The 26,944-nt window shown below is 38.9% G+C and overlaps 1 protein-coding gene across 9 annotated transcripts in view; it reads left to right on the top strand.

Moving 5' to 3' along the window:
• The window catches only part of PPP2R2C (protein phosphatase 2 regulatory subunit Bgamma), a 191,069-nt gene that overhangs the window by 119,611 nt on the left and 44,514 nt on the right, over window positions 1-26,944 (top strand). For all 9 annotated transcript variants that reach the window (XM_032686087.1, XM_032686088.1, XM_032686094.1 and 6 more), the window contains 4 exons: window positions 14,109-14,206; window positions 14,795-14,960; window positions 19,099-19,211; window positions 20,479-20,656. In XM_032686087.1, coding sequence (XP_032541978.1) covers window positions 14,109-14,206; window positions 14,795-14,960; window positions 19,099-19,211; window positions 20,479-20,656 — 555 coding nt within the window. The remainder of the gene's footprint in view (window positions 1-14,108; window positions 14,207-14,794; window positions 14,961-19,098; window positions 19,212-20,478; window positions 20,657-26,944) is intronic.

Raw genomic sequence — 26,944 nt, forward strand, 5'->3', positions numbered from 1 at the left:
ATCAACAGTGGGATGGAACTGGGCAGATAAAAGAGTTTCTTCCATTGAAAGGAGCTCAAAATTATGTGCAAAATTACTTGGAAAAGAAGATTTGCTGCCTGTTTCAGCTTCCCTGTGTGAGTGTACTGGGGTACAGGTCAAGTTCAGTGGTCTTTGATGAGGGTTGGATTGTGCCTTCAAAACTCTGGTAGGTACATCCCTTTTGTAGGTTAATTTAGACCAAAATAGTGTCCCTGTATTTCCTCATGTGTTTCTGCAAGTTCTTTTTGCCTTAAATAATCTGGGAGTTTATAGAACGGTAGAAGATAGACAGAAGTATGGAATTTGCAGGCCCTGGCTGCTTTCTTCAGGCCTCCATTCTAAGCATGAAGAGCTAGTTCTCTTGTGATAAGACTCTGAGGCAGGACCCATGATGATTTTTTTTTTAATATTTATATTTCTCCCTTACATGCAGTGAACACCTTGTCTGAATATTCAGAAAGCACATAAAAAATTTGTCATGATGCATTCTTTAAATGATTTCCTGTTGATTCCAGTTGAAGATCACTCTAATAATATAAGATCTACATTTTGCTTGAAGATCAAGGAAGTTTAAGAACACTCACATGAACAGCTAACAGGAAGTAATTTGTTGTATATTCTAGAGCATCAGACTGAGATTTAGGAGGTTGATTTGATCCTCTCCGAATGACAGCATCCCCAGGAAATAATTTTCTTTCTCCCATCTTTGTTTCTCTCTTGAAGCGAAATGATAATGCTATATACATCTCTTCCTTCATGTCTGTGTTCTTTTTAGTGTTTGGGAAGAAAATAATACATGACAGCTATGTTCTGAAGAAGAGCATAGTGTAAATAATTAAAATAGAATAGACTATTTCAGTTGGAAGAGACCTGCAACGACCAACTAGTCCAACTACCTGATCGGTTCAAGGATGACCAAAAGTTAAAGAATATTGTTAAGGGCATTGTCCGAATGCCTCTTAAACACTGACAGGCTCCAGGATTTGACCACCTCTCTCGGAAGCCTGTTCCAGTGTTTGACCACGCTCTCAGTAAAGGAATGCTAAAGAAATCCTGTTGTCCAGCGTGAACCTGCCCTGATGCAGCTTTGATCCATTCCCACATGTCCTGTCACTGGATCCCAGGAAGAAGTGATCGGCACCTCCCTCTCTGCTTTCCCTCCTCAGGAAGCTGCAGACAGCAATGAGCTCACCCCTCAGCCTCCTTTTCTCCAAACTAGACAAACCTGGAGTCCTCAGCTGCACTTCTAGAACATTCCTTCCATCCCTTACACCGTCTTTGTTGCCTTCCTCTGGATGCATTCAGAGACCTGAACATCCTTCTTAATTCATGGGGCCCAGCACAGCACACAGCACTCCAGGTGAGGCCACACCAGCACTGAACACAGCAGCACAGTCACCTTTTTTGACTGGCTGGTGATGCTTTGTTGGATAAACTCCAGGGTGGGGTTGGGCTGCCAGAGCCGCTGCTGGCTCACCCTGAGTTGCTGTTGGCCAGCACCCCCAGATCCTTTCTGCAGGGCTGCTCTCCAGCTACTACTACCCATTTGTACTTGTGCCTGATGTTACTCAGTCCTAGGTGCGGAATCTGACATTTTGACTTTTTAAATTCCATCCCATTCATCATAACCAAGTGCTCCAGTTTGTCTAGATCCTTCTGCAAGGACAATTACAGAAATCCTCCTTACTGGTTGCAGTGGAAAGTATACTTAGTACCTACAATCTACTTACTATGGTACTGCTTTACAGTGGACCCTCCAGTTAGTGCAAAGCATGTGTCAAAGCAGACCTCTTTCTCCAGTGAAGTAGTTTCTGATTGTACAAATGCATAGGAGGCTATTAAACTAAAAACAGGAGGTATTTGATCTGAGGTGATATTCCTAGCAAAGTACAGTGACCCATTGCTTTCTGAAGTAAAAAGAGTTTATTTGTTACTTTACTGATATATTGCATCACTAAGGGATAGCAATGTAAAATAAAAATATTGTTATAGAGAGCTAGCTTCTTCCAGAGTTAAGAAATAATGCCAGAGACTGCAGCTGTCTCCTTCACTGCAGCATGAGGCCTGATGGCAACTGCAAGCTGTTGCAAGCATGGAGAACGCAATGCCTCTCTCCACTCAACCAGTCTTTGGCAAATTTTCCAGCATCTATTTTGTGGTTCTGACTTGGATAATACTTTTCCCTTATCACGGTCCTTTGAACAACTAACCAGTGTGTTTCTCCACTGTTTTGCCTCGGAGAAACCTGTCAACACCTTTTCTCTTCATTCTGTATTTAATGGATATGTCAACATTGCTTAATGGAGGATGGTGAAAAGGTATGTTTTGTTGTTAGCTCTGAACATGGCAGTGTGTCCTGACAGCAGTGATGCCTTGGCCACAGCATCATGCTGTTGTTATATTGGCTCTGATGCCAGTTCAGTCAGTTCAAGCTCAGATACTCCTCTGCAGTGCTCTTCTGCAGTGCATAAATACACCCTTATGCAAACAAAAATTCAGAAGCATCTCAACTACATATCCATAATTTATAATTATAGTGGGATTAAAATAGACTTGAGGCTTCAGTTGGCCTCATGTCTCAGAGCTGCTGTACTGCAGCAAAGGCTGCTCTGCTTTGAGAGCACAGCAGTAATTACTGTGGACTGCGTTTTAACAACCAGCGATGATTGCGAGGCACAGCTTCAAGGATGTTGGGGGAGGTTGGAAGCCTTGAGCTTCTGTCAAGGGCTTAGATGTCTAAATGTTATCTATGTGGGCTGCAAATTAGCGGCTCTCAAACTATATGGCTTCAGGAGGCATGGCCTTGGGGAGAGTGCCTGCAGATTTGTGAGCCATCACCATATGCTTTGAAGCCTCCCTGATCTGGGGAGGCTCCTAAGAAAATTCCTCTAGTTCTATCTTAGTAGAGGAGACAGAAATCTGACCTACTGATGTTTGTTTTTCCAGATTATTTTTTTTCAACTTTTCAGTTTTAGCAGTAGGCTGGCAAAAGCTATATTTTGCATTTAACTTTTTGATAAAGAAGGACTGATGGTGCTTAGTGTTAAAACATGATAGGTTTGAAGCCTTAAACATAGTAGTAAACAGTGGAAATGGTCTGATTTCCCACTTGCAATATCGTATTATTAGACTGGAAAGAGCTTTTGGGACTGTTTACATGATGATTGGGTTCCCTACATGCTGCTACATTCTGAAGCAGGAAAAAAATTGGAAACTGCCTGATCAGCAAGCGGTTCCTGTTTTAGGCATTGTCCATAGCATTTGTAATATATGCTGATCTAGTCCTGTTATGTAATTGATGTCCATTGGGAATATCCTAAAACAGGGATGTTTATTTCCCAAGGCTGTTAACAGTTGTTTGATGTTTCTTTATCAGACACAGGCTGGGGAAAGGTGCATTGATTTTTAATGTCTTCTGCTCTTTTAAGTAATTTTTTTTAATGAGTAATTATAGAAATACAATGCATTTAAACTTGCGGGCAAATGTAACGTTGAGTTTTGCACACTCCAGCTATCTAGAATTCAATGTTTCAGGGCCAGGAGTTCGTCTATTTCCTGACATAATAGGACAATTTAGTATGCTCTGAATTTTAAGCACATGAGCAATCCCATCTTTCCTCACATTTTTTAGTTGGATACATATGTGTGTGTGTATATATATATAGGTAAAAAATAAAGACTTTGGCCTTTCATGAACCGAATCTTATGAAATGAGCTTTTAGACCAATGTAAAGTTGTGTAAGCCACTATCTTTTTTATATCACTTTCCCACTCTTATGAAACCTTAAAGCAGTAGGATGATATGAAGCTGATACAGATATCCTGTTCGTTTCTAGACAAGCTTGGGAGCAGTCTCTACTGTTCCATCAGTAACAGCAACCCATATTAACACTAAAAAATCTGATTTTTCTCTTTATGGGATCATTATGTAAACTTGCTGAAGAGATCGTGATTGCAAACAAGAAGAGCTAATTCCATGATCTTTGAGCTTGGCTTTAGTTTACACACTTAAACCAGCCATACTACCTGAATAATTCTTAGAGGTCACAAACATGAATTTCAAAGGATGCTTAGAATGGATCTAATATATTATGATGTGCATGATCTTCATCAAAGAAGTATTACGCACTCCCAGAAGTCCCACAGTTTTATGATCTTGTGACAGACCCAGAGGCAAATTCAGAGTTGTCAACTGAATTGCCTTTGGAACCTGCCAAGCAAACAGATGCTAATGTTAGATGAGTAGCTACATGGCTTGGCATGGAGCTCCCATGACAGGCAACAAGCCCTGTGTCTGACCTTATCTTGCTGGTCCACCACTGGGAATCACAGAAAAGATATCTAGTGATGTGCAAGTTAGAGCTGTATGTTGCTCACGGTATTTGGATATAGTTTATTTGTATCCTGTATTCAAAGTGTCTGATGAGTAGATTTAAACACTGCTATCTACCCTCATGTGTTACGACTGAGAAAAGTTATCGCAGTTTGTTTTCCCTGCACTGGTTCTACAGGCTCCAGAGCCACTTGTATGCTGGGAACCCTCAGCCTCTGCCAGTTGCAGTAGAAAACTCTAATATAATCTGACATAGCAGGGTGCGTTACTCTTCTGTGTGCCACACGGGTTCCTCTGAGTTGCAATCAGGAAGTACCTCTGCCTTGGTAAACGGGATGTTTGGGTGCACTGGGACCAGCTGGCACAGAGGGGCTCATGCCTGTGAGGGTGACGTTCCGCAGCTTCCAGAACATGGTGGGCAGGTGCGTGCTACCTGTTGGGAAGTGTCCCTGCCTAGTAGTCTCTGAGCTCTGCTGAAGTGGTGTTCGGAGGAAGGCAATTTGTCATAGCCAAGAGCCTGTCAAGGTCCTCTCTTTAGCAATTTAACAGTATGAATCATAGCACTGCAAAGCCCAAGAATGTCCTGGAGCTCTTCCTCATTTGCCAGCGCAGAAAGGGCTGTTGTGTCTCTGCCTTCCTTGACATCACTCTGTGCTTAAAGACTCTGGCTTGATTCCAGCTTCTAACTCCATGACTCTTAAGATTATATCCCCCTCGCTTCACCCAAAAGCCTGCTCACTGGGCTTTTTCCTCCGTCAGTGGATGCTATTGAGATGCTTTGTTTGTTGGGGCTCCATCAGTATATTCATTTAACAACATGCATACTCATTTGAGCTGAATACAGGAACATTTAAGTCTCTAGACAAGTGATTAAGAGCTTTATTGAATAGAAATGTTTTGCTGAACCACAGCCTGGATTATCTGCCCCCTTAGTATGTATATAATCAAAACTGCTTCTCTGATCTTGGATAAAAACTCTGGAGGATCTGTTTCATTTTTTCCTTTGTGTGAAATGGGAATGCTGACATTTCCTTACTGACTTCCTTGGATTGCTGTGGAGTTTAATGCCCGGAAAGTCCTTTGAACGTGAGAACTGCTGTGACAGAATTACTGAGAGCTTTGCTTCTGGAATTTAATTGCTCAGTTAAGGGGGGGGGGGGAAGTTCAGAACCAGCTGGCAGTGAAATTCTATTGAAGTTTATATGTAATATATGGAAATAACATTCATACTTGAATCTGGTTATTGAGGATTTTTTAAAAATTTTCAATGACTTTTCATTATTCTTTGATATATTTTAAATTAATGATTTTCCTTTAAAATTCTAAATATGGATGGGATTTTTTTCCCTTGTTTTATAATAGGCTTTTAGCAAAACTTGATGTTTGCTTATTGTAGATCATTGCAGTTATTATGCACAAACATAATCACTTCCGACAAAGAAAGTAAAATTAATATATTTTAATAATTTGTATGCTTTCCATATTTGGCTTTTATTTGCTCCAAAATGAGGCATGAGGTTCAAGGTCTTTCTGCTCTCAATAAAACCCCGTTGCCTAGCATTTCTAACTCTTGGCAGCACCATTTCTAATCTGTCTGTAGCTGGCAGCCAGGCTGTGCAGCTCCTCAGTGGGAAGTAACATGGAGCTGAGAAGCAGCTCCCAGCTCAGGCAGGCTTTCTTCTGTGGTTACCAGTTTAAACTCTGCTTGAAATTGTAAATCCATGGCAATTTTTTTCTCTTTTGTCCTTCAGTGTTGGTTGGTAAGAGTAGTGGATTGGCACATTTTCTAAATGTGCTCATGTTTATCAGGTGGAGTGTTCCAAGCCTGTTACTGAGTCCTTAGCTTGCATGAGGGTCTCATCTGTCAGCAAAGAAAGAAAGAAAAAAGAAAGAAACATCCGGCTGCATTTTTTCTTTTTCTTTTTTCTGCCCCCCCCTGAAATCTCAGAAGAGTAAATGACTAGCATGTGTTACACAGTGTAAGTTGTGAAGGAGATTTGCGGGAATGTGAAGGTTAGAAGCCTTCTAACCTTTTAGCTTTGCTAAAATAGAGATTGATCTGCAGCGTTTCCTTAATTTTAAATGTTGTTTGTAAGAATAGATACAAACATTGTTACCAAATAGCTTAGATTTTAGTGAAGGTGAAAGGCTTTCTCGTGAGTTTTTTCAGTTTGTTCAGGTTGAACAGGATGGACGGATCAGCGCTTCCCAGGCTTCACCTCTTTGGACATCCCCAGTGGTGGAGGCACCTGTGGGAAGCAGGGCTGGAGTCATCCCCGGCACTGCCTGTTAGTGCCCAGGGAGCAGTGCCAGTCTCACAGCACGGAGAGGCTGCTCAGTTACTGCAGGGGATGCAGGGCTGCTATTGGGGAGCCCCTGAATAGCTATTAAAAGCAGTCATAGTAAGCTTTTTATCAGTTCACTGAGTGTCTCAGATTAAGAAGACACAAAGCAGTGCTCTTAGAGACTTCAGCAAGGATAATAGTAACGTTAATTAAGCATTCTGCGGCACCAACCACTGAAGTTTTGCAGCTGATCCAACTGGGTCACCTTGAGCAAGAAGACATTAAAGTGCATCTAAACTGTAGCCAAATTTTTGAGAAATATGTCCTAATTTTCAGCTACACCACGTCTGACAAATGTTGCTTGACCTTATTTCCTACTGAAGCAGTGGGAAACTTTCCATTTGCCTCAGTGGGCAGAAGGTCAAGTCTCTTGAGCCTCTTTTCCTGGAGGCCTTGTACTCTGCAGGAGGGAGATGGGTGCAAGAACCTCTGAAATGAGGGCTTTGAGCTTTTAAATTAGGAATACATTTATGTAGGGGGGTCAGTTTATGAAAAACTGAATCTCAGTTTCAGTAGAAAGTGCTGTTTTTAGCACAGAACACTGAACCCAGATAATCTATTTTACATATTTGTCCCATAAGCAATTTTTTTTCCACATAGACTGTGCTCCAATAATTGGGTGTAATTTCCTGACATTTCTAATTTGAGAAATACAGCTAGAAATTAGCATATGATTAAAAAGCTGTTGAAATAATTTTTCTAAGCTCTTAAAATAAATATATACAAAAATAGTTGAGGAAAAACCCAACTCTATTAAAGCTCCACGCTAGAAAGAATAAATCACAGTGTTCATAGGTGTTCATAGAGGGGGTGCAAGTTTTGGGTTTGTTTTTTTAGATTCTGATTCAAGTAAATTCTTTCTCTGAGTGAGCACTGAACATATGTTCAGATATTCTGAATGGGAAGGTGTTTTCCTTGGTCCCTGAGGATATAAGGATGCATGGATCTGTGAAACTCGGCAGTATCATGCTGTTCTCATGATCGCCTAGGGCTGATGCAGGCCACCAAGGTGGGCAAGTGTAACATTTCTAAAATCCAAAAGTTGGAGTTTAAAGATGAAAAAAGAAAAGGGAAAATTATCTCAGTGTGTGCAAGGACTTGAAGTTCGGAAATTTGTTGCTTCCATTATTTATTTTTTTTTTACTTTTTTTACTACCATCCCTAGCCAAAGTGGTCATATTTCAAGAAGCCTTTCAGGACTTGTTCAGAGTTTGACCCTGTGGTTTTGAATTTCATATCAGGAAGATATTGTTGTCCTCAGGAAGAAACAAGATATTTAGCCTGATAAACCTCCTTGTTCTTGTGTGACAAGATTAAATGGGACTGCTTGGTTTTTGCCCTTGATATATTTTCCCTTGCTAGCAATGAAGCCAGGGAAGGTGTCACTTAGCAAAACAACTACATGAAGTGTAGTGGAGACACATTTCTGGACTTCATTCTGTTACTGATTGATCACCTTGTTTCACTGATCCCTGAAGCACTTCCACTGTTAGCATCTGTGTTCAAAGTTTGCTTTGACCAAAACCAATTTCCTGTTGTGTTTTGCATTGCCCCTGCATCTAACATGGAGCAAACATTTGCCATTTTTCAGCCCTAACTCCACCAGACTTTAAAGATATAATAAAGGAGGAAAAAAGCAAAGTGAAAGCTTTGCCAGGGTGACAGATAACACCAGGAGTAAAGGGGCAGGTAGATCCTTCATTTCAAACTGCTTATTTTCTGTTGTAGCATTTCTTTGTACTCTTTCATGTTTTCTTAAGCTCTCATGTGTGCATATAGTCCCTCATGTATGCTCTTTTGTGCTTTTGCTCTTTTTAACATGTTTGTATGCTCTCTTCTCCTCTCCATCTCATGCATCCTTGTGTTCTCATTTTCTCTCATGTGTCGTCCTCACCGGGCCACCCAACTGTCTGCTCATATCCTACGTTGTTTTGGTGCCTTGGAGAGGTGATCAGGCAGTTTGTGTGTAGGTCAGTGAACTTCTGTGTGGGTGATATGGTTTAGTGGTTTAGGGGTTACAGTGGGAGTGCTGGGTTGACAGTTGGACTTGATGATCTGAAAGGTCTTTTCCAACCTTGGCGATTCTGATTCTATGACTCCACATCTTGTCTGCCTGTAGAGTGGAGCTGGCTTTCTGGTGTGCTGGTAATTAGCATTAATTATCTGACTGAGCCAAGGTGGACAGTGTGATATGTGAGAGTTTGCATTGTGCTTACTTGAATTTTGAGGAGTGATTTCTGATGTCATACAAGCCCTGGATCCAAGATGGTGAATAACATTGCTGTGAACCAAAATAGATGTGTGTTACAGAGACCACTACTTCAAGTAGGAAATTGTCAGGGATTTCTCTGCCAGCTATTTCAGAAAAGAAGGATTTATTTGACCTTTTGAGATTTTGCATACCTTGTTTTCTTGCTGTTTGAGGAAACCTTTGAAGCTTCCACTTTAAAAAAGGTGACAGGCTTTTTCTTTCCATTAATTTTTTCTTTCCCTCAGTTTTTTTCTTTCCCTTTTTTTTTTTTGTGTCCAAGTCTAGACTAAATTCTGACAGCACAGCTCTTTGTAATGGCCTTCCCTTCAAGATGCTGTAGTACTGCTCCTCTTTTATTTGCCATTTGTCTTTTTGTTTTATGGCTCTCTTTGTTGCAAGCTTCTTTGTTGTTTCTTCCAGATTATGCCCCTCAGGGACTTTTGTATCAGTATGACTGAACATTGCTTGCAGCCATGCCAGATTGTACTGTGATCTTATTGGATTTCACAAACCAAGGTTAGGCCAGGTCAGAACTTGGTTGAAATAACGTAGACTACAAGATTGCCTGCTAACCACTGGGAACACACACAACAAAAATCTGACCCAGTTGCTGATTCAGTCAGCTCAGGCCAACAGTGTTGCTGTGCTGACTTCGGTGGGTGTGATATTAAGAAGTAGTTCTGACCTGTTCTGGCTGGTAGGATTTCCCAGCTTTTGTTTGAGAAAAGTACTGATGTTAATTCCTGTGTTCTGGCCCATTCCAAATCCTTTAATTCTCAATCAGGATTACGCTGGAATTCAACTGAAGATTATATTCTCTGATCTTCTTTTCCCTGTACTGTTGCGTGATGTTTGCCCTCGAAACTTGCTATACTGTGCTGGGTGAAATAGTCCTGTAATTTTCTTTGCTTTCCTGATCTTCTGAAGCAAACTAAAGTATACCAGGGTCTTCAGATGAAAGGTTCCAAAAAGGTAGAAATTTTTAGTAAAAATAACATACTGAAAATTATAGTTGAGCTTTTCTTAGATTTGCTTGAAGTTTCTGACCAAAAGACTGTATGAAGATATGTAAGTATGTTCAGATTTTTCTTCCCTGAGTGCATATTAGGTGGAAAATGATCTGCAATTATGTGAGTACCCCAAAATGATGGGAAGATTGATTATATAGGTAAGGCTTTTCTAATTATTGTAGAGGTCTTTAGACCAGTTTTTAATTGCTTATTCCTCAAAACAAACCTGTAGGAGGCTAGAAAGTGAATATTGAAAAAATATATAATGGCCAGAATTGACTTGAGCTACATGTACCAACCTTCGTTTCATCTCCCCACTGAGCTTGAGGGGTGGGGTGGCTACTGGTGAGTTCATTTGCCTGAGGTTGTGCTGGAGCAATGCTCATTAGGTTGAGGGAAGAGCAGCTACATACACCTTGGTGTGCACAGATGTACATTGATGGACTTAGATCTATCACAAAACCAGAATATATCTAGCTAAGCAGCAGCTGTTGGGTAAAATGTAGCCATTAAGAAAACGCAGGGAGTGTGAATTGTGAAGCTGCAGAGGAATTAGTGACGTGTGAAAGGGCAGTGGTACTGGGAGTCAGAGAATTAAATACTTCAGACTAGATCAGGAAAAGCTTCCTGTCAGTTTGAGCTGTAGAGTAATATGACATCTTCCAGTGAATATGTAAAATTAATCTGTGAGTTCAAGTCTATAATGCATTGTACCTGCTGGAAGAGTTTGCTGTGGCTGGATGTGGACCAGATAACCAGGAGTTTAGGCCCCTGGAGTATTTTCATCTTCTGAAAGTTTTGTGTTTGCTTTTTTCAGTCAGCATCTGTATTTTAAGTGAAAATACTGAGCGTTATGACTTTCGAATCCAAGTTTTTATGTATTTCTGCATAGACAAAATGGAGGAGGAAGATTAATGTTGGATAAAAGTTGGGATTTATGATTTGATTGGAAATGCTCAGCTATTGGCATTGAGGTTACCCATAATTATTCTTAATAGGTAAATTGTCTCTGTCTCTGATAATCCTAATTGTTAGTGCAAAGCTTGGCACTGCCAGCAGAGATATGGAAGGTGTAGTGCAGAGGAAGGCTGGAAGGAGTCTTTCATCTCTGCCATCCCTTGCCAAGGGCTTACTGTACATGCAAATTCATCAGCTTTTCCATTGTGGTGCATTTATATATCCTGGAGAGGGTGAAATCTGGTAGTTAATTGCTCTGTTTGCTTAGGGGATCATTCTGCAATGGAAGAATCTGTAGGATTGGGACCACAGTGGCTGATGTTGCTACAGCATTAATAAATACGTAGGGGAGTGTTCTGTGGAAGGGTATGAAGGGCTTTGTTGATTGATTCTGTTCCTACCTCCTCTGTCTTAGGAAGAACCAACCTGGCTAATCTTTTGTGTGAAAACAGCATGACTAATGTTCACCTGCTGAACAGATATGCTGGATAATTTTATTTTTGGGGGGGTGGAGGACACCTGTTGATTTCAGCTGTTGTTTTCAGCTGTTATTTACAGGATCAATAAAAGTGATTTTCCAATTCAAGGATAATTTTTTACCAACATGCTACATGTCTGTAAGGTCATAATATTGGATCTGCTCTTTTTCAGAACAAGTTAATTTAAAAATGATAGGTAGTTTCCAGTTCGGAATTAGTTTTTCTAATAGAAAGGAGAGATGTATCTGGAAGAAACACCTTGGAGGAGGGGATGAGAATTTTACCTCAGAACAACATCACTGTACGGTGCCCACAGATGCTTAATGTATTGGCTCCTTAAGCAATAATCACTTAATTGTGTATGATATTTTAATGACAAATGCAATATAATAAAATGCAGAGCTGTCTTATTACAATCCTGGTTCAGTTACTATTGAAATCTGTGCAAGTACTCCTGTGGACTTCACTGGGCATTGACTGATGCCCTCTGTAAAGTGTGGTGTAATATTTTATGACCATCATGACCATAGAGAAGAATATTTCATGATGTTGTGGGTGTATTTCAGGCCAATAGCAAATGTGTTCAATATGAAATATGTTCAAATGCCATTCATTCCTTTTGCACAGTTATTTTATCTGATTCTTCTGTGACCTGTTGAGAACATCTCATATGCATGACTCATGCACACACACACATGTATTTTAGTAGATTCTACATTCTTCCCTCTGCATTTGGCTCTCCAGTTGGGTGGCTGCAGTTCTGCCTGTATGATTGGGGTAAGATAAAGCTTTAAATGAGTAAAATCATGCAGGTATCATTTTATAAGCAGGAGACCACACCTATTATTGGTGTGAATTCTGCAGGATAAGAACAAAACAGCCAGGAAGTGTTCTTCCATTGGAAGCAGTATGAATGAACTTTACACACCAGAAAAGTTGATTAGACTTTTAGATTAAATAAAAAAGGCAATTTTTTTTCAAACTCAACCCATCTCAAGCCCCAGAGCATCACCAACCATAACCAGAGTCTCTCTACTCTTCTGTACTCTAGTAAGTTTAGAGCTATTGTGGTTATTACCTATGAATTATGCAGTCTGTGGAAGTGCACATTAAAATCAAATGCCATTACCTTTGAGAAGCTTTGGGTTCAGACCCAAACTATTTTAAGTCTTCATGTTCCATTTTTCTCAAAGTCTACACATCCATAGATTTTAGTCAACAAACAAGAAAATTACATGCTTTAGGATTCCCCTTTCTTCCTTTATATAGGTAGTAGGGGAGGAAAAAGGGAGGAGGATTGGTTTAATTTAGAAGGACTTTATGGTGAAGATTTCTTAAAAAAATAAGATATTTTTCTTTACTGTGATTGGAGTAAAGTTTTCCTTTTTTAAGTGATAAATTGTTTATAATATTTGAGTAAGAATCTGGCTTTTGGGTGGCTGTGTTGCTGATGAGAGCTACTGGCAGTAGAAGCTTTCTAACACTGAACTGCTAGTTTATTAAAAGAATAATGGGAACAGATGTTTTCAATTCATAAAATGTATCAAGTAAATGGTACATCCACTTGTTATTTCAATTCCTTTGAATTTTTGTGAACTCATTTGGGGCTAGGTTTTCAAAACAGCTTAACCACTGTCACTTCATTGTTCTCAGTATAAACTGATGGATGATGAACGTGTTTGGAAACTGTAGCTTTTTGTGCCTAAAGGGGAGCTCCTAACTACTGACGCTTCTAAAATCTGGCCCATGTTTCTGATGAGTGAATACTGATCATTATAGAGGATTCAGACATGCAATCTCTGAGTAATACCCTGCATTTGCCTGTGATTGTATATATGATGGTTTCTTAATTTACTATTGCACTAGGCATTTTAATTTAAATTATGCTAATAGTGTAGGATTAACTGCGGATTATGATTCCAGCATGTACTGTCATTCAAACACAAGCACCAGTTCTTTTGCTCCTCCAGTCTCCCTCTCCCTCTCATCCTCACTTGTAGTAATTTGTGCTCAAGACTGGCCTCCGGTTTTGATGAGGTTTCTTGTTCAAGCTGATACAATTGCTTACAGAAAGGCAGTTGTTGAAAATTAGAAAGAGTGAGCTTTCTTGTCATCTGATGGCACATTTTTATGGTGCTGAAATGATTTTCTGAAAGCAGTGATTTGAATGGGCTCTTGCCAGCACTGCACAGTGAACAGCTCTACTTTTACCTTCATTCCTCAGTGGTAGGACAGCGTACATGTACTTTGCTTTTGCACTCTTGACTCAAACATATATTTGAGAAAACTAGTGCTAGGGGTTTATGTTAAAACCCTCATAAAGGTTGCAGAATAAATAATACGTGCAACGGGAGTGAGATGTTATATTGTCCTTGTTACAGGAAATAGCAGGAGGCCACTTTTGTTGCTATTGCCAGTACTGAGATGGCTATTCTTGAAGCACAGCCTCTCCAGAGAGCTGCTCCAGTCTCAAACTGCAGATGTGCTGGAAACACAAATTTGCCTCATTAATGTTTGCACTTGTTTCATTGTGTAGCACCCTCAGATTCTAATGGCATGCAGCCTGTTTGCATCAGTGACTTGCTGTTGAATTCATCTGTATCCCTTCAAATCCCTCATTTGTTGCATTTTTTGTGAAGTGCCTCATATTTTTAGTGGCTTTGTGTTGTAGTAGCAGTCTGAAGTTTTCTTTTTTTCTTTTCCTTCCTCCAGCTGATATTATTTCTACAGTTGAGTTCAACCACACTGGAGAACTACTGGCTACTGGTGACAAGGGGGGTCGAGTTGTTATATTCCAAAGGGAACCTGAGGTATGTGAGTTACTAGTGTAGTCCTTAATAGTTTGATAAAACCTGGATTGAATTTTAATACTTTAATTGAATTGAATTAAAAAACTTGTTTATAGTCTCAAGATTCAGTAAAACAGAATATCACCTGTTTAGAAACAAAGTGAAAGAGGGATCTTTACCTTGTAAGTTTGCTGTCCCAAACAAAAATGCTTCAAAGCTTCAAAATTCCAAATAAGAAAAAAGAAAGTTGTTTTTGTTTTACTTCTGTGCTGTTTTAATAGCTGTTGGCTGATGATGGAACCATTCCATTTAAAACAATACCTTCTCTGTGGTACCTTTATGTTCCATCCATCTGCGATGTCTTTTTTAGAAATCTTTCCTGAATAATTGACAATCCTTCAAAAATTCTGTCTATTATTAAATGCTGTTTCAATACTTACAAGAAATTTCATTCCTGTTGAAACAAGTCTGTCAATATCATGTTTTAAATGAGAAATTAAATTGACTTCCAATATTTTTATATTTATAAACCTGCCTATACACCTCCTAAGAGATGAAGAAATATTGCTCTCATAAACTGCATATTTTTGTTGTTCTTATTCTCCATAGAGTAAAAATGAGCCTTACAATCAGGGGGAGTACAATGTTTACAGCACTTTCCAGAGCCATGAACCTGAATTTGATTATTTGAAGAGCTTGGAGATAGAAGAAAAAATAAACAAGATCAAGTGGTTACCACAGCAAAATGCAGCTCACTCACTCCTATCCACAAATGGTAAGATAGATGAGAGTGTGCAGGACATACCGGTATTTGCTGTAGTGTGTTTTAATGCTGATGGTATATGTTTGTTCATGTTAATGTACTGGTTTAGAAATTTCCTTTTTCAGAGTTTACCAGGACTGTCATACTGACTCTGATATCTGTTATTTATGTATTTTACCCATAGAATCATAACCTTTTTCCTATTGATTATCCATTGACATTTAGAGAGCTATCTATTTTTCTGTGAAGTGCTATCCTGAAATAGGTCTTGTGACAAAGGCATCACCACACTCAGCAGCTTCTGTTTTGCTGGGAATTTGGAATTTTGTCTGCTGTATTTGTCATAACCTTTATTATTTATAGATGTGTAAATGAAGGTAGGTGAGAGAGATGAATTTCTTTTTTTTTTCATTCATTATCATCAGAATGGTTTATTTAAGTTTTAAAGAGTTACACAAATCTTTGGAAGGCAGGAGGAATAATAATAGGATATTAATACTGACTCATATTTCTAAAATGTTTGACTATTGATTTATAAAGGCAGTATTATTCCTAAGAGGGGGTATGAGGATGTGAAATCGGGGGAAGAAACTGAGTGTAACTTAACATACACAAGTGTCATTTAGGAAGCATTTGGACACCCTCAACCTTTATTACTGCAGATGATGCATGAGACAAAATACCTGATTTTAAATCTTAGATCTCATTGTAATAAGAAAATAATTTTTCTTGTAGAAGTTTGAGCATAATTAGGAATTGCTGATAAAAATATAGTGTAATCTGACCTCTGGGAATTGACATTTTAGTGCAAAGTGATTACTTCTAGCTAAAATTTATAGCATTAAATAATATTTACAATAATTCATAGATAGCAGTTTTTTAATGTTTTGTAGTTGGTTTTCCTTAGGGTTGTCTTTGACTTTCTGGGGGCACTTGCTTATTTGGAATGAAAAGTATCTGTTACAGATAGGTGATTTGTGCTAATTTAATGATTAGTCAGCTTATTATGAAGTTTGGGAGTTTACTTCTGCTCTTCTCCCATCATCAAAATATCCCTTCTTTCTTCAGATAACTAAGAACAGCTTCTTCCAAGTCCATGATACAAAAACAGATTATTAAAAGTAAATCTCTCCCTTTCCATTTTAAAGCTTGTTTTTAGAAACACAGAGGAATACAGTCAAGTCCTCAGATATGCTTCTTTTACACTTGGCCTCGTAGACCTTTATATGAGTCTTCTGGTTCATACCGTGATGAGAGGGGAGAAAGGAAGAAATAATCAGTGCTGCTGTGGGTTAATCCCATTTGAACCAACACTGAGCAAGCCTGGCAAAATACTTTGGCCTCTGTTTTTCCCCCTTCTTAATTCTGGAGCATACCAGCAGGCTTCTTTGTTGTGAGGAGAACAGAAATGGTTCCACTGGCATAGACTTTGGATTTTGGCTTTGAATTGCAAAACATTTGTGTGTGCCAAGGAGGATTCCTAGCTTCCTGGCACCCCAGGGTTGAAGTCTGAAGATTCACCTCTTGGCAGTTTCTTAAAGATGGTTTTAACTTTAGGATACAGACGGCCCGTGATGGATTACTCACTCTCTCACAGATTACCTGTGAGAAGTCTTTGACAATGTATATCAATTCTATGCCTTTTAAAAGAGATAATGGTATGTTTCCTAACTTGTAGAGAACCAAGGCATTACCTGTTACACATGCTCATATTGGATAGGTTGTAGAAATATCTTCAATACTGGTTTTGTTTCCTAATTTCTGAGCCTGATATTTGAATGCAATTTTTGATACTTTGCTCTCTTGTAGTTTAGGATCTAAAGCACAGTTTTGGTCAGAAAAATGAGAACTGATGCAACATCCTTGCTTTCCACGGGCACAGGTGGACAGTGCCCATTGAATTTGCTGGAAGGAGTATCCTGCTGTTTGGGAACATGAGGGTAGAGTTGGTCTAAATCTAACTCTCAATATGTGAGACTTGGCAGGACTGCACCTGCTCAGATCTGTTTCTGTCATTATAAGGAGGACTTTTGTCTGAAGCTGTTCCTGCACAGGTCACCTCTCTCAGAGGGGATCTTGGTTCCTTTCCAGTTCACGTGTTATCAACAGGTTATCAGCTTAGCTTTGATTACAGCATCTTAATTAATGGAGGCAGAAGGAAACTACCAAGGCTTTCAAATCCCTCTGTGGATTTACAGTGCTTGCAGTTAGCAGTTTTGTAGTTTGCACTGTAAACTGAAATGATTTTGTACTATAATAATAAATTATTATGATTCATTGGTATCTTCTGTACGAGAATGAATTGGGGCCATTTTCGATGTTAGCTACATAGGGTAGATCAGAATTTGGCCCATACAGTTCCTTTCATCTGAGGATTTCAGACTGCTTACCAGACATTAATTAATTTTAACTTCATAACACCCTTGAAACTGAATGCTTAACCTCACAGAGATGTTTCTATTTTTTCTATTTTGCAAAATATAATCATACTTAAAATTTCTAAGGAATATTTGAAGTCCAGAGGTGGATGAAGAAGAAGAAAACCAACATGTGATAACCTTAACTGCTACTAAAATAATTTTCACTCGGAAAGGGATGGATTAATAATAGTCAAGTCCAACAATGGAAAATCCTTTGTATTTTTTCTTATAATTCATTTTACAATTGCTGTATTTATAAATTTTTGTCTAAATAAGCAGAAATGCACTGTTTACATGTAATAAAAATCCAAGTGGATGACATGGCCTATATGTATTTTTAGTAATTAATTAATGTGATATACAATACAAATGAAATTTATTGAATATTTAAGTGAACCTTTTTAGTTGCAGATTGAAGTAACTTCTTGTTCTGTAGATTGATCAGTTGTAATTTCTTTTTTGCTTGTAAATTAGCACATCAATATCATTAGGAGATGCATAATAGTAAAAAAACCCAAGTAATGGAGGGATTGATTTTGGAAAGAAAAAAGTTCAAAGTTATAGTTGCTATAGAAATGCAAATCAATTCACGTATTCATATATCCTGCCTTTAAAATGATTTGTACTAGCATTTGAAAGAATATTTGGATCACCACACTGTAGAAATAGTTATGCTCCGCTATGTACTTGGGGATAGAGGGGGAAAGGAAGAAAGTGGGCTGAAATCAGAAATGGTGCAGGAACTGAGGTTAATAAAAGCTCTGGTGGCAGCTGAAGGGCAGAAACTTTGGAAGGACTTTGACTGCTCCCCAAGCAGATGAGTGAAACAACTGTTAGAATCTCAAGGACGGATGTTTTTTGCAGGAGAAGAATTGACATTGGAAGTGCTAAGGTTGGCAGGTTGGAAGCACAACCAGAGTGGGAGTGGACAGTCAATTTTAGGGAAGTCTTCAGCTTCAGCTACTATGTGGTGTGAAATGTTTAAAACATGTTTTTTGGCTCCAGAGGCTCTTTGAAAGGCATCATTATTCTGTCATCATATTCTTCTCCCATCATGAAAAAAGGAGAGTAGATTTTATTCCATTCAATGCAAGATTAATATATTTTTCTCCTCCCTTCTCTCTCTTAGCATTACAACACAGTTCTCTTAGTTTTGAGTTTTTTTCCCTCAGTTCTTCCTCAGTTGCTTTCCCTTAGGAGGAAGAAATGTCTCATTTTTCACACAGCCTTTCATTTGCTGGAGCTCCTGATGTTACATCAGTACACCACTGCCTGTTTCCACAATGGGCCAGGCAGGGATCTTTGGCCTGTTTCTCTACTCCATGCTCTTCTTGTGCTGTTTATAAGTAGCCTATCAAACTGGCTTTAATATCAAACTGGTTTTAGCATCAAGATCATTTCCTTGCAGAGTCAAGTTGTCAAACTGAGCTTCAGCAGTGAACATTGAGTGGTTTGGGTTTGTTCCACCTGCAAACTGCCAGGTTGGATACATGAGCAGTATGTGCTCTACATGCTCTACATGGTCTGTCCTGCCAGGAACCTCTGACTTGGTTTGAAGGTAATTTTTTCTGTTGGCAACATTTTCTGGATGTGCAGAATGAAGTGACCTAGACTGTTTAAGCACAGGACTTGTCTAAAAACCAAGGTGTAAAAATTTCTTTAAGGAATATATTGTGAAAGGTGAGTAACCACATTCCTGTGCTGATAGTTGTTTGTCTTTTCCTTTAAAGATAAAACAATCAAGTTATGGAAAATTACTGAAAGAGATAAGAGACCAGAGGGGTACAACTTAAAAGATGAAGAAGGAAAACTTAAAGATCTTTCTACAGTAACATCACTGCAGGTAAGCTGCTGTCCATGTCCAAAATCCAGTTGTTTCTGTAAGAAGAAGGGAGTTCTAACTCAGTAAAAAATTTAAATATCCAGTCTAAACTTCCCCAGTGCAACTGGAGCCCATTTCCTTTTGTCCTGTCTCACTTGTTTCTTGGAAGAGGAGACCAACATCCAGATGTTAACATACTAGATTTTTGCTCTCAAATTTTATTGGCTGAATTCACTCCAGGGGCTTTGGCAAAGGAAGTGGATAAAGGTTAGAACTGGGAGGTTATGTTGTATAAACACTACTGTTTCTTTATTACTGAAAACAAACAACCTCCATCTCCAAAACAAGCCAATATTATCTATTGTGAAAAAAGCCTCCAAAGTGTAAAAATGACTACGGTAATGGCATATTTATCTATTCAGTATGATTAGGCAAACAAAACCATTCCAGATTGCTTATAGTCTGAGAATTCAAAGTTTGGGTGAACTATTGCTTTTTTCCTTTAGTAGAAAGCTAAACTCAAATATTTAACTGCTCCATATTCCTCTTTAAACTACCTTGTGGATTGATGTAGGATAGATTGCTTCTAATGCACGTTCAACAACATTGAATAGTCCCAATCATGGGCCACAGCCTTACATTGTTTAATGCTTTATTGATAGGGAATAAATTGAGTGTCTGCTTTTTGAAGCATGACATTGAAGTGACACACAGGGAAATAAAGAGAGCACATTGATGAGTGATAATCTGTGCTATTGGCTTTTCAGAGGTATGTCTGTATGTACAATATGTCAATACACATGTTGGCTTTGTTTTCCAAGACTCTGTTTATTATGCTTTCTGAGATTATAACCTTCTCACCACTTGACTTTTTTGAAAGAGTGACATCAAGTAGCAAAGTAAATACTGTTAAGTGATTTACAACTAATGGCAAACTCTTTAGCAAAATACTAGTACTTCACTGTTTGCTAGACCCTCCTACATATGTGAGATGGTTGCTCCTGTGGTGGGACTGGCCTGTTGTGCGGCAGCTGCCAGTCCTTCCCTTCTCATAGTCTAGGCTCTGCCTTGCTCTCCGTGGCTCTTATGTCTCTCTTTTCCTCCTTGGCAAGAAAGGCTTTGCCCAGCAATTCATCCATGGGGAAATTCAGCTTGTGCACACTGTCAAGAAGTTTTATAATATCATAGTCTTTGAATGCTTTATCTCCACTGAAATTCTCATCATCTTAGCAAAAGATTATTTAAAATCTTACTCCCTTTCTGGTTTGTGTTTTGGTTTTTTTGGCAGGTGCCTGTATTGAAACCTATGGATTTGATGGTAGAAGTCACTCCCCGGAGAATCTTTGCTAATGGTCACACCTATCATGTCAACTCAATATCCGTCAACAGTGACTGTGAGACATACATGTCAGCGGATGATCTCAGGATTAACCTCTGGCATTTAGCTATCACAGATAGGAGCTTCAGTATCCTTTATTGTGATTCCTTGCTCGGTGTTGATGTTATTAGTAGGGCTTAATAAGAGAGCTGGTTTAAAATTTTTTTTCTGCAGTTTTTAAAATATACCTTTCCTTATCAGAATCCCTGGAGTATTTGTAACAGAAAATGCTCAGATATCGTAACACACAGCTAAGAGATTACAAAACTCAGGGAATTTTATATGAAAAATAACAGTCTTGGAGTTGGTTAATGACAAGTAAATAGGAAACTAATGCCAGCTGAATGGTAACTATCCACCTGACTAGAATACTCTATTCTAGTATAGACATTTCCCACTGAGCTATACCACCTTGTTTTGCTGCAAGGTCAGTCTTTACCCTGCCCCTGCCCCCAATTCCCCATCATCCTGCTTCCCTGACGCCTAATGCCGGAGATGTGCTCGGTTTGGGGGTAAGGCTCAGCTGCTTTATGTGAGTTGTGTCTGTGATTAATGCAGTCATTGCTGTATCAAGTGCTGATGTTATCCTGAAAACCGTGCTGTGGAATCATTCCAGCCATCTGTGAGGCTGCCCCTCGCACTGCAACAGGGTGGCTTGGAGGGGGAACAAAAGGAAATGTAGCCAAGAAAAGTGATTCTCTGTGTTTTGCAGAACATAAATACACTGGTGAGAAGAGAAATAGGTTATGGGGCCAGCTCAGAATGTTGTATTCCTTTGATGATTTCTTTTTGAGTGGATCAAAAGGAGTTAGAGGAATATTTCTCCGTGGATTTATCTGAGGGACTATTAGATGTCAAAGTGAAGTTGTCCTGCTAGGGGAGATTTCCTAAAAGAGAGCACCAATGTGATGGGGTGTTCTCCTTGTCTCTAGTGATTGTATTTCTTCCTTTGTGGGCCAAGCCATCTGTGAAACTTAACCCGTGCTTTGCGAATGTCACAGGAAACATGTTCTTTAAATCAAACAGCTCTTAATGTCCTTAAAAAATGACCTTCGCCAGATCAAGTGACAGGTGTCTTTACCCTGGGGATTGTAGTGAATACCTCCTCAATTTATTTCCAAACTCACATTGTTTTTCTGTCTTTCGCCTGTCTAGATTAAGCAAGCTAAATGGTGCCCTCTTTAATATGACTGTCCATAAAGGAAAAATTTATGTGTGGTTCTTCAAATCCAGCTGTGTCTGCCTCAATATCCAGGCAACTGTGCTTCCATTCTTTAGTAAGAACGGAGTGGGAAAGTTATTTGCCATCATGCCTGTGTGGAGTAGCAGTGTGGCTCCTGACAGTGTCTTCACAGTAGCTCCAGTCTCTGTCCTGGATACTTTTATTTTTACTGTGTGTTCTCCTCTACTGTTTATCCTCCTCTTTCTTCTAAGGCAGAGCAGTGGGTCAGACCAAGCACAGCAGCCTCTCTGTCATTTCCCACAGTAAGAGCTTACTGACAGAAATATCAGCCCCAAATGAATTTTTAAGTGCCAAATATGGGTAAATCCTTGAAAATCAGAGAGTTGCTATGGAGTATTGATACAATCAGAGCAAAAGCTTGTGAATATGCTAGTGTAAAATAATTCTTAGCATTTCTGCAAAGCTTTTTATCTTCATGTCCTTTATATACATTGATCAGTTTATCCTTACAAAAGATTAACAGACTAGTAGATAGATAAATTTGTCTACTATTTTGTGGATGAGGAAACTGAGGCAGAAAAACAAAAGAAATTGTTTATGAGAACTACATTTCATAGCCCAGATTAACAACATCTCATTTGCCCTTTGTGTGAAAACACTTGTATGCAGGCTTCAGAAGCACTTGGACTCCCGTGGTGTTTCAAATTCTAGCAATATCCTGGGAAAGAGCTGGAAAACAGGCTAAGTCTGGAACAGTGTGGATAGCAAAATTATTTGAGATTAAATAAGTGTTTAGGATCTTATGGCTTCTACTCCTGTGTGTTCAAACTGCCACATTTGGTGACAGCTGCATGGACTCTGTTTCAAGCATTAACACTCCTGTTGTTGAATATTGACTGATAAAATGTGTTTTAAGGTTTCAGATTGATTCATTGATTTAACTCTTAAAACATGATACAATTTATAGTAATAGATTCCATTTCTGAGTATGATCTTAAGAGTGATGATGAGAGGGAAATTAAGAATGTATTTCTGAACTTTAGGATAGGAAACTTTTGCTGTATCTGAGACAGTGGCTTTGAGATACTTACGCAGATGGCTTTGGGATCCTTATATGGATGACTTTGGGATAACTGGATTTCTGTCTTGGATTTGGATGCAGATATTGCTGCTTCTTTTAGATACGCTTGAATGAACATGTATGAGGATTGTGATGAGAGAGTTTAGGCAGTGATAGGAGAGAACACTAGGTAACATTTTGCTAGGGGCAAAATGTTCTTGCTAAGCTGGCCATGGTGGTAGCAGGTTGGCTTTTGTGGCTGGATATTAGTATGTATTCAAGAGAGCAGACTGAGTCAAATAGGCTCTATCTAGTTCTGTTTCTGTACTCAGTTGTCAAAACCAGATCATCAGGCAGATTACTTTTACTGAATTTTTTGATAAACAGAAAAGTTGACATAAATGTTCCAAGAGAGGGTGAGATAGTTACAGAATATTACTCATACTGAGAAATTAACTGGGAGACCATGACAACTGGAAGAAGGGGTTGAGTAAGTTAAACTTGCATCAGTCTTTTCACAGGCATCTTTCTGTCCATATAGAGTCCTCTAAGTCCTTGTAAAATTGCAGAGACATGTTTTCCCCTGGATAAGAACATCTGTCCCTGAAACTGCATTTCTGTCCATAGAAAACCAAGTTACATAGAAATCTCCTGGAAGTCATTGAGTTTCTGGTAAAAACATTGGGTGTGCCAGTTGCAATTAGGGCTAGACATATTAGGGTGAAAAAATTCTGCCAAGCAAACGGTTTAAATTATGGATGAATGTTGGTGGGCTTGATGCCTTCTGTTACACATTTTGGCAGGAGGAGGCTGCGGTAGTTTTAAAAATGCTTACTTCACATCTTTTTACTAGATGCAAAAGGGAAATGAAGCATCTTGCTGTTTTACATTCAAGACTTGATTCCTTGAAATACATGTTCAAAACAATAAATAGAAAACATTTTGGTTTGAAGTGGCATTTGTTATTGAGGGATCTGGCGGGATGTGTGTTTGTCTTTCTACTTTCCCTCAGAGGCAGCACTGCTACAATCTGTTTACCCAAGAGGCTGTTTGTAACAATGACACAAACAAAAAATACAGTGGTAGAGTTTCTGGACATTCAGCTCATGTCTGAACACCTTTACAAATTGCATAGAAAACACTGGAGAAAGTAAAGTACTTTGTCTTGTAGAATTTTATTTGAGAACAGTTGGGTTCTAACCCAACTTATTTTAGCAGTTTAACAAATCTCTCAGAGTTGTTCATTTCTTTGAAAAGAGAGAGAGCAATAGGGATCTTAAGTGAATTCTCTTTCTGTCGTCTTTGGAAAATATTTTAGATCAGCTTTGCAGAATTTGACGGGAATGTTTGCCTTAGGCAAATAAAATACAGTTAATGCTTTTCTGGTTTGCTTTTGTATTAGCATAAACACTAACTGGGTTAAAAAGCAGACAACTGAGTTTATGCTACGCCTGGTAAATTTTAATGAGGAATATGCAAGACTTCTGTACATTGCTTCCCACTTGCAAGCAGATTTGCTCAGTATCATTTGGGCAGGAGGAGGCAGGGGAGAGGAGGAGGTGAGAGAAAAGGAAAGGGCAAGATCAACTGGTAAATAATTGCATGTATTAGGATTTTCTTCAGCAGAAGCTTTAATATGTTTCGCTGTGTTATGGAGAGTGAGAGTCAGTGTCCTTAATTATGGATGATATTCTGCACTGGAAAAGAAGTAAGGTTCAGGTTGCTGTATTTGTTAATGTTTGGTCTGAAATGGCTTAGCAGTGTTGCCCATAGCTTAAGCCGTTAGATAAGTCATCTTGGGTGTAGTGAACGAGAAAAAAGGACTGCTGGGAGCATACTGATAAGGCTTTCTTGCCATCAGCAGCAATCTTTGGACTATCTAGCTGCACTAAATATTCTTTATGAGAATGTATTTGGATTGCTCACAGAACTATGTAGCTCATAGCACTTGAACTCCCTTCATTTCCTGGTAGCACACTATTTCACTCTAGAGGCTGTCATGGCATTGCTATGGAAACAACATCGCAGTTTCCAGCATGTGCTCATCTTGAGACTCATCTTGACTAAAATACTCATTTCTCAGTCAGATCAATATAGTCCAGGGTTATCCTGTTTTAATAAAAAATTCCTTCTTCTATGTCCCAAAAGGGTTAAGCTAATTAGCAAATCACCATAGGGCCTTCTTATAGTCTAATGTATTCTGGTATTTGAAGCATATCATGGATAGGCAGATTGTTAGGCACCACATCTTGGGAAAATGAATTTACTTAAGAAGTAAACAACAACATGAAAAGAATTAGAAAAAACAAAATAACATGGTACACTGATGGAGACCAAGTCTGTGGCAGGCGCTGTGCACCTGAATGCAGTGCATATACAGGGCATATATGAGATCTGGGAGCAGCCCCTAGGCTGGGGAAGATAATCAACCTTGCAAAATCCCTGTTACCTGCCTCAGTGCTTGGTATTTGAATGCTAAACTGAAAGCAGATCTGCAGTATTCTCTTGGCATTTGTGGAGCAAGTTTATACCCTTGAGTAAGATAAGGCTGTTTCTATAAAAATGCCTCAGCCAGGATGACTGTGCACAAGCTGTGTGCACAAGGATGCTTTTTCTGTGCTCTCAAAAAAATGTCTGTACTGTGTGAGAACCTGCTGCCACCCCCACCCACAGCACTGTTTTCCTGCAGAATAGACTTTCTGTTTGGGAGATGGCAGACATCATTTCTCTTTTGAGAGCTCTGCGTAATACATATTAGCACTTCCTATTCTATCAAGAAAAGTCTATCAATCTGTATCATGTATTTAAAAGGTGTATGTTATACCATGGAGTCATATTCCAGCTGAGTTGCTACTAGCAATATTTGAGTAGCTTTTCCTCAAATTTTTGTTTTTCTTTTATTCTTTACTTTCTAGAGTCTCTCCTTCTCCCACATGCATTGTCTCTCTCTCCTTTAAGGGAGAATGAAGATGTCTGCAAAGCTAAAATCAGGTCTGTAAATTAGAAGTAAGGGATTGCAGAGGTACTAGGTTTACTGATCTATCTCATGGTTTGGCGAGCTCTTTTAGTCTGACTATTGAGAAATGATTGCCTTGCCCTTCTAATTAAAACACTCCTACGGGAGCAACTGAGGAGAGAAAACTGTTTCAACAAGCTGATTGGACTTAGGGTTGATGTGATGCACACTTTTTTCAGCAGGAGAATAGTGGCCTTCTACTACAAATTAGAATTGACAGTAACAAAGATTTTGACATGCAGCTCACACCTGAGTACTGTCAACTGCAGGTTTTATGTGATAAACATTTTGATAAATTTTGAATTGTGCTCTGAGGTAAACTACTGGAAATGCTGTGTGAGGGCTCCAGTGCTCCATTGCAAAGCTATGGGGAAGAACAATATGTAGAGGAAATAGAATAAAAAAAAAAAGAAGATTAAATTCTACTGCATGAAACTTGTGAATACACGAAGTCCACACCAGATATCAATGCTTAACTGTTAGATTCTTTGCTGCATTGCCATTTCTCATCTGCTTATCATTACATTGTAAACTGGTCATGATAGAAATCCCTCAGTATTACTGAAGTCCTTGACGTACTTCACACAACTAAATGCTTTGCAGTAAAAGAATTTTAAAATAATTGTAATAGAATTTTGAGGTTAGTCTTAGCACCACTTTATACACAGTTAAACAAAGACTGTGAGAGCCAAATAGGCTTGCTGGAATTTTAACTCAGAATCTGACTGTTACCCAGTGAGATTGCACTTTCCATTACTTCCATCCATACTCTAATTCTCCATTAGGTGAGGTGACAGACTTTTCAGGAGAGAGAAATCCTGTAAAAATGGTAACAGAGGTGAAGAAATGCTAGGAAAATGGTTTTGTTTTGGAGAAATACAAATCAATGCTCTATAGAGATTTCTTAACTTCCAGAATGTAATGAGGTGGAATTTCACTGAGTACCAACAGAGGTTTTCTGTTAGGGATCACTTGTTTTAATGGACAGAGAAAAATAATTTACTGTTTTTCAAAAACACATGACAATTCTAAGCTTGCAGAAGGTAGTAAGAAGCAAAAACTTGGTTGTCTAGAGAGATGAATCTTTACCTTACCGGTGCTTAGCATTTAGCCATTT

Source organism: Chiroxiphia lanceolata, chromosome 4 (assembly GCF_009829145.1).
Source record: "Chiroxiphia lanceolata isolate bChiLan1 chromosome 4, bChiLan1.pri, whole genome shotgun sequence".
In the NCBI taxonomy this organism is placed as follows: domain Eukaryota; kingdom Metazoa; phylum Chordata; class Aves; order Passeriformes; family Pipridae; genus Chiroxiphia; species Chiroxiphia lanceolata.